Raw genomic sequence first — 10,723 nt, 5'->3', positions numbered from 1 at the left:
CTCTTTCTGTATATCGCCACCATTATCTCCGCCTCTGTTGACTGGCAAATCAATGAACCAGTAAATCATTCAAACTACCAATCATATCAATCTATTTAGATATATACAGTATCTAATGATCTTTGATTCAGATTACCAGTTTCATACAGTACCGGTGTAGTGTCAGTTTAGTCAATGTACACAGTAAAAGTGTTGTTTCTAGATGTAAAATGTAAAGCTGTATGAGCAAGTATAGCCTATTACACTGAAACAAATATTTAATTGCCAAGTTTTGAGTTGACATTACTTAACATTTTAAGGCAGCAGAGTAACGTCAAAATATAACTTGGGAAAATCAAGCTGAGTTATTAACCTGACCTGATATGAGACTGTCCCTTGTGGCAAGAAGTGACATCACAGATAGACAAACACTAACTAAACAATACATACTAAATGGCTCCTATAAATGATTGACCTAAAAGCGCAGATTGAGTCTTTCATTAAATCAGGTTTATTTGTGGTACAAAACACAATGCTACCAGTTGTAAATAGGTTGTCTTACAGTTATAAAATACACTATCACCTTTTTTTTGTTTTTACAGTCTATGCGCTTCTGGCTCAATCAATACATTTTCTGACTGATTACAATTTGCATTTGGTGTCCTGTGGTTTCTTATGACCTATTTTAAACATAATAAATGCATTAAATGTAGCTATTTATTATGGAATATTTATACAATTGAAGTCAGACTGATCGTCATGGCCATTCTAGTAGTTATGGAATTCTTTCACTGAGTGTTAAAATGAAAGTGAGAAGCCGTCAACAGTTAAACATGAACACCATTTCACAAATAAATTGGGAGGAAAAGCTTGTCAATATGTCTCAAAATACATTCTGTACCACATTTTCACATAGAAAGTGTTACAGAAACATCATGCAATTATGTTTTATTTGTTCCACCTGGTCTGAGACAACAAACTTGTATGTGGATCCCCAGGGTATGCAGGTACAACGTATTGAGACAATGGACTCTCTCCTATGTGAGTTCTCTGATGTGACTTCATACTGGAGCTCTGGGTGAAGCATTTCCCACACTGTGTGCACTCGTAAGGCTTCTCCCCGCTGTGGACCACAGCATGTCTGATTAGGTTGCAGTGCTTGGTGAAACTCCTGCCACACTGTTCGCAGGTGTACGGTTTCTCTCCGGTGTGACTTCGGAGGTGTTCTTTGAGCTGGCTGAAACGCTGGAAGCTCTTTCCACAGAAGGTGCAGCTGAAACGCCTCTCGGTGGTGCCGCCCGACCTCCACTGAGTCCTCATTCTCTTCACCTTGTTAAAACTACTGCGACTCAGGCTGTATCCAGAGAAGGTGGAGGTGGTGGCCATGTTTGACCCTGTCATGCACTCACTCAATCTCACTGTTGCTTCTGAAGCCCTGTACTGATGCTGCCTTGACTGTAGAGATAAATTATTTCCGTCATTATTTGAGTTCAGCCTCTCGCTGCTCTGTCCTTCTGGCATCTGTTGTCTAGTCTCATCAGCCAATGTCCTGACATGTCTTTTCATGTGTGCTGCTGCACTGAACATGTTAGCATGTGGTTTCCCTATAGAAGAGTGAAGCGATGGCCCTACATTATCTGTCATAGTAGGAATGGATGGCAGCCCACTATGAGATGGGAAAATTGAGATATTCTGAGAGTACTCCTCTGTGGCATGAAAGGAGAAATCTGGGTGGCCATCAGGGTCAGTGTCTCTGCCTGGATCCACAGAGGTCCACCGATGCCGATCAGTCTCATCCATGACAAACTGGTCAGGTCCTGCCAGGGCTGTGGTCTGATCCAGCTCCTCCTCTTTCTCATCCTTCACCATCACTAGCTCTAGTGAGTCCTCGTCCTCGGCTGGCCGGTGCTGCTCTGTCCTGAACCCCTTTGACTTCTCTGTAGACGTGAGCCGGGGTCTGCCTGGTTCCTCTGGACGATCAGAATTGGGGTAATGTTCCACTGAGTCTTCAGGAGATATGTTGGGTTGTGCATTGAAGTCTTCATCACAATGCCGTTGCTCAAAGGATGGTGGTTGCTCAGCCTTGGAACCAGACTCTAAAGATTTGGAGATAAACATTAAAGAAACATTAAAAAAGACCCTTAACCCTTTACACTTGTGGGAAATGGCCTATATAGATAGGGCTAAATTGAAATGTTTCTTACAGAAGGCATATGAAATGGATAAGCATGGTAGCAGTTGAAAGGGAGCAGTTTGGAGATTTGGGGGAAATTATTAGACTAAAGTTGAGGATACAACAGTTCACCTGACAAGACTGAATCCAAACGTTACACTTGATTTTATGTGCATTTTACATTTACTGTACTTTTTGCCGCATTTGTTGAGAACAAAATCTGAAAATATTCTGGATACATTCAGTAACATGATAAGAATAATCCTGGAAATGTGGGGTAGGTGCAACATAAAACAAAAAAATGACAAGGGTTTGACTGAGAGGACTAACTGGTGTTTGCACAGTTCCTAAGTAATTTCAATACACTTTCATGACTAAAAGAATAGTCTACAACTATAAGGTGCATTTGAGGAACTAGAACAAGTTCACTTGTAGTTGTTTTGTTTATAACACAGCCCATGCATCCCCGCCTTCACACAATTACTGTTGTTGTTTACGTAATCCAAAACCTGCCCATTTTAAATCACAATCTGGGTCAGCTGGGCATCATTTGAAAGTCTGTTCTATTGCCAACATGACTAGCTAAGTTATAAAATACGATCTTACAGTGTTAGGCTTTCACAAGGCAATTCAGAGAAACAGATTGTAATTTTGGTGCGAATAGAAAGGAGTCATGCGTGCATTCAGGAGTGAGTTCTGTGCCAAATTTTCTTCACAATAGACAAAAATAGGCTAATTCTGTTCAGAACAAACCAACTTGTCAGTGCCCAAATCTACCATTTTCAACCCATATAGAGATACGAGTGTAAAGGGCTACCAGTAGCAAACCATGACTGCTTTAGAACGGACTGTGTGTATATTTGCGCTCCGTATGCCAGAACAGAAAACGCCCAACATCAATGTAGCACTTTGCAACGTGCATACCACCACACCCACACACACAGTCTTCCATAGACAGACAGAGCAGTACCCCTTATGTCAGCACCCACCCTCTCCAGTGATCCTGAGCTCTTCCTGAGGGTCAGTCTTCCACACATCCTCTGCTGTCTCCTCATCTTTGATCAGTATGGGTTCAGTCTCCGTTCTCTGCTCCACATCTGTAGGCTGTAACAGGGGACTGAGGTTATTACTCTGGACACACACACCATATCTAACCCTTTTGGTATTAATGAATCACACAAAAACTAAATTCTCCTAGTCCAATAACAGAATTGATCCAAGAAGTCTGTAATTGTAAAAGGTGATGTATCACACCTGGGGTTGAGAGTCCTCTCCAACAGCCATCTCTCCGTCTCTCCACTGTGAGCTATTGCTCTGCTTGTTCAAAACAATCTTGACTGGATATGAAGATCTCTCTGATGCCATGGGGTAAAAGATATTAAAATAATTGTATTCAGTTAAATATTAGGGCTATTCACACATTTGGATTATGCATATGCAATCAAATTATCTAGCTCCACATTGTTACAGCGGTGATATCAGAATGCTTCTATACAGCCGTTACCCATTAGCTAATATAAAGCATAGCAGCCAAATGTTGAACTAACCTGTTCTTGGCGATACTTTCTTCATTCTCAATTCGGGAGAAATGTGTATCTTAAAGATGTCCCTGTCCAATTGCAGGTGGTTCTCCAAAAACCACAGAATTTTCCGAAAAATATTAAATACTTGTTTGGCACCGAGTGAGGAGTTCCCTTGCCATTTCAACTGCCAGACACAGCCACTTGTAGAAGTAAATGACAGCGAGTCACATACAATGACACAGTATGTATTAACCCTAGATGATTGACAGGGGGCTCTGTTGAAGCAATCACACAGCCATTTTGGTACTCCTCTACTGTAAAAAAAAAGATTTTGGAAGCTATAGAAAGGCCTAATGCACCGTTTTTATCTCAATATGAAATCATTTCTGGGTAACAATTAAGTACCTTACTGTGATTGTTTTCAATCAAAATGGTCTCAAATAAAAATAAAAAGCTTCTTAGCTAAGAGAAATTTCTCAAGCAAGAATTTCCTAGGACTGTCAGAGTAGTCTGAGTAGGGAAGATAAAACTGAAAACTAGCTGATTTTGGCAGAGAGGTTTAGAACTTTCTTATTGGTCTTAACTAATTTATTGCCTGGTGATGCCACCAAGCAGGCCAAAACGCCATCCCACCAAAACAGGCTGAAATTTCAGGCGGCCTTTTCGAAAAGCTCTTACACTAAAACAGCATTTTCATCATTTTCACAATTTCACAGAATTATTCCAACCTCATAGTGTGGAAATATACATAAATCACAGGAAGTTTTGGACTGCACTGTGTCTTTAATGTCTACATTAGTTTTGACAATTATATTCTATTACAGACACCTTAATGCAGGGATCATCAACTACATTCAGCCGCAGGCCAATTTGTTCTTGAGCGGATGGTCGGAACATAATAAAAAATAATGTTTTGACTGCAAACTGACCGCAAGAAGCCTAAACAGATATAATATTGGACTAAAACATAATCATTTCAAACCTTGATTACATTTGGGAACATTGTCCTGCGTAGGGTGCCATCTTTCAGATGGGACGTTAAAATGGGTGTCCTGACTCTCTGTGGTCATTCAAAATGCTATGGCGCTTATTGTAAGAGCAGGGGTGTTCACCCCGATGTCATGGCTAAATTCCCAACCTGGTGACATTCCATCATGGCCACCTAATCATCCCCCTCATTCCTAATTGGCATAGATCACTCCTCCCCTCTCCACCTGATAGCTGATGTGTGGTGAGAGTTCTGGCACAAAAATGGTCACCGTGCATCACTGAGGTGGGTGCTACACATTGATGGTGGATGAGGTGAGTTTCCCCCTACTATGTCAAGTGCTTTGAGTAACTCAGTTAGTAGAAAAGTGCTATATAAACCCAATAAATTATTATTTATTATTAGTATACGATCACATATTTTTTTTACATTTTTAGTCATTTAGCAGACGCTCTTATCCAGAGCGACTTACAGGAGCAATTAGGGTTAAGTGCCTTGCTCAAGGGCACATCGACAGATTTTTCACCTAGTCGGCTCGGGGATTAGAACCAGCGACCTTTCGGTTACTGGCACAACGCTCTTAACCACTAACCCGCTCTATTATGCGTGGGAATACTTGGGAACAGATTTCCAAAATTAAAATCACTTGCAGCTGATTTCCTGGTGTTTTTACAGTCTTCTATGCCCAACAATGAAAACTTGGGGGGGCAAATACAACCACCCGCGGCCCGTGCCGCCAGTTGGGGAACCCTGCCTTAATGCATACTTTTAAATTATATTAAGTGAACTGAACATGAAAATACAAAAATAATAAAAACATATTCCTTAAAATAGATATATATTTTTATAGAGTACTAATGTTACTGTCCCCTCTACAACAAAGAAACATGTCATTTTGTCCTTGAAATATATATAAATACTGTAGAATTCTATTCATTCCTATGGAGGACTGCTCGGTTTTCAGGCGTTACCAAACTTTTTCACTCAGGCCCCCCTTCCAGCAATGGGGAACATCCCATAACCCCGCCTGCACGCGTGTGCCACGTCTCTTTCTATGGGCACAAGCAATGTTCATGACACACTGTTCACACCCCTCTTACATTTTACACTCTTATTTCCTGCAATTCTATACATTTTGCCATGGGATGGAGACTTTTTTTTTGCCATTTTGAAGCTCATTTCATGCAATTCTACACATTTTGTCATGGGGTGCAGAGAAAAATATAGGCGTTTTAAAGCTCATTACAAAATCAATGGGCTAAAAAAGCTAGCTAAATAACATTAGCTGACATGGGCTAGTTGATCTGAACATTTCTGACAAGTTATAAATAGCTATCTAAGGTCTGCAATGACTGACATGACAAGAGGAACACTGCTGATGCACTACCCAATTTAGAAATTGCACCTTGTGCATTCTTGTAAGTCGCTCTGGATAAGAGTGTCGGCTAACTGACTTAAATGTAAATGTACTATTACAACTTTCAGTAGGTTGAAAGCCGGGTATAGAATAATGATTTGTATAAACCCTGGATTACTGACAGGGGGCGCTTGAAGCCCCCCGTCAGTCATCTTGGCACAGCCATCTTGGCATTCCTCCTCAATTGTAAAATAATATATTCTGGAAACTATAGAAATGCATTTATTAATGTCTACATTCATTTTTGACACGTTTATTATATTACAGACACCTTCATGCACACTTTAAAAATATATTGTGAGCAAAACAGTCAAATAAAAAATTAAAACCTATATTAAAAAAACAATATTGGTCCTTGAAACATTTAATTGAAATACTGAAGAATTCCATTCATTTCTATGGCGGTCTAAGGCACTGCATCTCAGTGCTTGAGACGTCCCTACAGAACCCCTGGTTCGATTCCAGGCTGTATCACAACCGGCCGTGATTTGGAGTCCCATAGGGCGGCGCACAATTGGCCCAGCGTCGTCCGGGTTTGGCCGGTGTAGGCCATCATTGTAAATAACAATTTGTTCTTAACTGACTTGCCTAGTTAAATAAAGGTAAAATAACTAAAAATAATAACAAATACTAGGGAGTGCCAATTTGGCCGGCCGGTGTCTTCAAAGCCTCTCAATTGCCAATAAATAACATTAGCAATCCAGGGTTTGTATAAATCACTGGTTTAAAGCTAGTGATGACCGGACTGCTCCTACTGGGGGGTCGCCACTAGTTAACACAGCCACAAAGTCATAATTATGGCTAAACCCCGGCCATTTCTACAATTTATTATCTTAAAATCAGATTTTAACCCTAGCCACAATGCTAACAGTATGCCTCGTCTTAAATTAAGATTATTGGCTGTGTTATCTAGTGGAAACCTGGGGAATGGCAATATTACAGGTCGCACTGAAACAGAGCGCAAAACAGAGATCTACACACATGCAAAAGGAATTTCTCACTCGATACAAAACGTGGATTTAATATCTTTTAGAATATTTTCTGGTTTTTGGAGAAACACCTGCAACTGGATACGGACATTTATAAGATACAATTTTCTCCCCGAATCGAGAACAGAGAAAGTATCGCCAAAAACAGGTTAGTTGACAAATGGCCTACTATTATGTTCAATAGCTAATGTGTAATGGATGTATCGAATCATTCACATAACACCGCCGTAACAGTAGCTACAAAAATCAAGTACCTTTTCTCCTGACTCGTCCTCGCGTCTTCTTCAGCTCGCCCTCCATCATTTGACACTTCCTTTTCAGTACATCGATATCTCGCTGGCTTTGGGTCATTTCCAAACGTATAACTGCACAGCTATCATCAACTCGTTTGTTTATTTCTGCTACAGCTGCTTTAGCTAATACCTCCATAATGGATACCAATTGCGCCTGAAAATTGCAGCTGGCCATCTTGTCCAACCCAAATTACAGATGTATATTTTCTGTGTTAAGAAAATAGTGTAGAATTTCAATGCTAATGTGTAATAAACAATCCATAGATGTTAATAAACGGCAACAATGTTTCAAGTGGGAGATGCGTGCGCAATTGCACTTCCGTTCAACACGTGACTTAAGTAAATATTACCGTAAATATGAGAGTGCAACAGCCCTTCAAAATTGGTAGAATTAGGCTAGCCATGTCTACTGACAAAAAAATGACGTTTTACGATATGAATAAATATTTTTCTTTTTTTTAAATGCAGTGTGGTTATTAACGCATAAAAGGCTAGATGCATAATGCACAATGCACTGTGGTAAAATGTAAAATACAAAAACACTTTCTTCAGCCATTCATAAAAACTCATGGTTTATATATTGTCAAATATTGTCATCTCCATTTTCAGGACACAATAAACCATTCTGAAAATGTAGTATAGTATTTATTAATGGATAGAAAAAGGTATATAACTTGTTTGACACAGAGCTGGGGAACAAAGACCATAATCTAGTTTCATGTAAACTTCAAATACACTTTATTTAATTATATATTTCAAGTAACTCTTGCATAGTACATACATCTTAGCTGATTTACATTAAGGTTCTTCTCTTAGAGTTTTTAAGGCACACAAATGAGTTATTAGACATAAAGAGTGTCCATATCAGATAGTGTGTTTAAGATAGTGATTAGTGTTGATTGAGCTACATGAGAGAATATGCATAAAAGTTCAGTAGTACTGATATATCTGTGTGAGAGTAAGTGAATTATGATTGCATGTGTTATGGAACCGTGTGTATACAATGACTGTGTGTACACTGGGTGGTATTTCTCTCCAGGAGAGCTGGCCCAGTGCATCACCACACACCAAATGTACATAACTGATTAAATTGCAGTTGGAAGGATGACACGCAAATTCTTGGGATGGTGGCCAACGATGAAAAAAGCACTTGACTGCTGGGCGAGAAGAAAGGACAGGTTGTGCTTGGCTTCTTGGTGAGTTTACCACCATCATCATCACCAATACATTCATCATCATCGTCATTATCAATGACCACACTGCTGCTGTTTGGATTATTGTTTTGATATAAGTTATATTGGCGGATGATAATATGGTCCTATCTGTCTTCCCTAGGATGCCATGGGCCCAAATACTGACCTGCCGTAATCATGTGGTGACACTGAGCTAGAAATGGACGTCAAGTGGGGGAAAAGGTAGCTGGATAACTGCAGTGACTGTGGAGGGAGGTAGCTGCACTCACATACTCATACACATTTTGATACATCTTGTGAATCATCTGTAAACAAGTTGTTATATTAATAATTTATTAACTGCACTGTTATTCTGTGTCCTGTCTCCAGAGTTGGTGGTGTGTGGAGATTCCAAGGAGAACATGTGGTTCATGGGTTTACTATTGATTAACTGAGTGTTTAATAAGTGTTTTAGTTGTTGATCTTCAACTAGTCTGACCTGAGGTGGAGGCCAGATAAGAATCGTTTTTTTGCCAGTGCCAGGATGGGGCCTTGTTGCACCCCAAAACCTCCCAGCAGCACCATGCTTGCCTCACCCTCCTCCTATCTCCTCCACACCCTTAGCCGTTGATCCCTGCCTTGAGATACCAGGAGCTTGGACTCCTCTGCAGCCAGCCAAATCAGATAGAGGATGGACACCCGCAGATCCTCGCTAGCCCACGTCCTCTAACCTGCACAATAGGGTTGGGGTGGTTTCATCAGTTCTTAATCACTGATGTTGTGTTCAGTGATTTATTAAATTAATTAAGTTCATTATCTTACAGAGTTGTTGGCAAACTTTTAAAACCATATACATGATTTAAGACTCAAGAGCTTCAACCCATCACCATGGTAACCCACTGCAGCATAACCCTCAGTGACAGCCACACAGAGAAGCGGGTTCAATGGTTGACACCTTCTTTCCCTTCTGAACAACGGACTCTTGTCAAAACAAACAACCACAATAACAAAGTGATTTTTGAACATCCGAGTGACAGAAATGGACATTGAGGAACATCTGAAAGATGAGTGTAATGGCATAACCTGGGTTCTCCAAACACATTCACAGAGCGGCTCAGACCACCTGACCATAATTGGACTTGCGGAGGAGGGAGAAGTAAAAAGTGGACATTTCAAAATATATGTGTGTGTGTAAAGCATCTCTCACCGTGTGGTCAGAGCCAGCACTCAGGAGTATGGTCACTTCCAGCAGGAAGGTGAGCACCTCTGTAGATCTGCTGTGAGCCTGGTAGCGGCCCATGCAGATAGAGGCTGGAACTGATCACAGCCTCACCTCTCCAGACAGCCAGTGCACAGCAGAGAGGAGGAGGGAGAGAAGGACGGACTGCGTACTGACCTCTGATAACCAGATAGAGTCTGGGAGGGAGGAAGGAGGAATTAGGAAAGGAAGGTTGCGTTAAAACGACGAGGGCAAAAACATTGTAGTTACTCCACAATACTAACCTAATTGACAAAGTGAAAAGAAGAAAGCTTGTACAGAATAGCAATGAACTTTTTGTCTTGTATACAAAGTTTTAATGGTTGGGGCAAATCCAATACAACACATTACTGAGTACCACTCTCCATTTTTTCAAGCATAGTGGTGGCTGCATCATGTTATGGGTATGCTTGTAATCGTTCAGGACTGGGGAGTTTTTCAGGAAACAAAAGAAACGGAATGGAGCTAAGTACAGGCAAAATCCTAGAGGAAAACCTGGTTCAGTCTGCTTTCCACCAGACACTGGGAGATGAATTCACCTTTCAGCATGACAATAACCTAAAACACAAGGCTAAATCTACACTGGAGTTGCTTACTAAAAAGACAGTGAATGTTCCTAAGTGGCCAAGTTACAGTTTTGACTTAAATCTGCTTGAAAATATATGGCAAAAACTGAAAATGGTTGTCTAGCAATGATCAACAACCAAATTGACAAAGCTTGAAGAACTTTTTTAAGAATAAATGGGCAAATGTTGCACAATCCAGGTGTGGAAAGCTCTTAGAGACCTACCCAGAAAGACTCACAGCTGTAATCACTGCCATAGGTGATTCTAACATGTATTGACTTAGGGGGTTGAATACTTATCTAATCAAGATATACAGTATTAGTGTTTTCTTTTTCTTTTTTTCTTTTTACAAATGTTAGAATTTT

General features: G+C 40.4%; 1 protein-coding gene and 1 long non-coding RNA gene across 2 annotated transcripts; one reads left to right on the top strand and one right to left on the bottom strand.

The window, feature by feature from the left end:
• Nucleotides 1-467: 467 nt before the first annotated feature.
• Nucleotides 468-7,662, bottom strand: LOC121581095 (zinc finger and SCAN domain-containing protein 2). The gene is made up of 4 exons (XM_041896473.1): nucleotides 7,324-7,662; nucleotides 3,407-3,507; nucleotides 3,142-3,256; nucleotides 468-2,075 (listed from the first exon to the last, which is right to left on the bottom strand). Exons 1-4 carry the CDS (start codon nucleotides 7,535-7,537, stop codon nucleotides 928-930), a joined length of 1,578 nt encoding a protein of 525 aa, XP_041752407.1. The 5' UTR covers nucleotides 7,538-7,662; the 3' UTR covers nucleotides 468-927.
• On the top strand, nucleotides 6,941-10,175 carry LOC121581102. The gene is made up of 4 exons (XR_006003163.1): nucleotides 6,941-7,217; nucleotides 8,459-8,558; nucleotides 8,698-8,777; nucleotides 8,925-10,175. It is a non-coding gene; the product is annotated as an uncharacterized LOC121581102 (long non-coding RNA).
• Nucleotides 10,176-10,723: the final 548 nt, after the last annotated feature.

This window comes from Coregonus clupeaformis, chromosome 14 (genome assembly GCF_020615455.1).
Source record: "Coregonus clupeaformis isolate EN_2021a chromosome 14, ASM2061545v1, whole genome shotgun sequence".
NCBI lineage: Eukaryota > Metazoa > Chordata > Actinopteri > Salmoniformes > Salmonidae > Coregonus > Coregonus clupeaformis.
The sequence above is the reverse complement of the archived record's forward strand: the minus strand, read 5'-3'. Positions and strand labels throughout refer to the sequence as shown.

Coding starts and splice junctions, on each gene's coding strand:
- LOC121581095 (XM_041896473.1), bottom strand. CDS start 7,537: ATGGCCAGCTGCAATTTTCAGGCGCAATTGGTATCCATTATGGAGGTA. Junction 3,508..7,323: donor AGGACGAGTCAGGAGAAAAG/GTACTTGATTTT, acceptor CCATGGCATCAG/AGAGATCTTCATATCCAGTC. Junction 2,076..3,141: donor GCTCAGGATCACTGGAGAGG/GTGGGTGCTGAC, acceptor CCAAATCTTTAG/AGTCTGGTTCCAAGGCTGAG.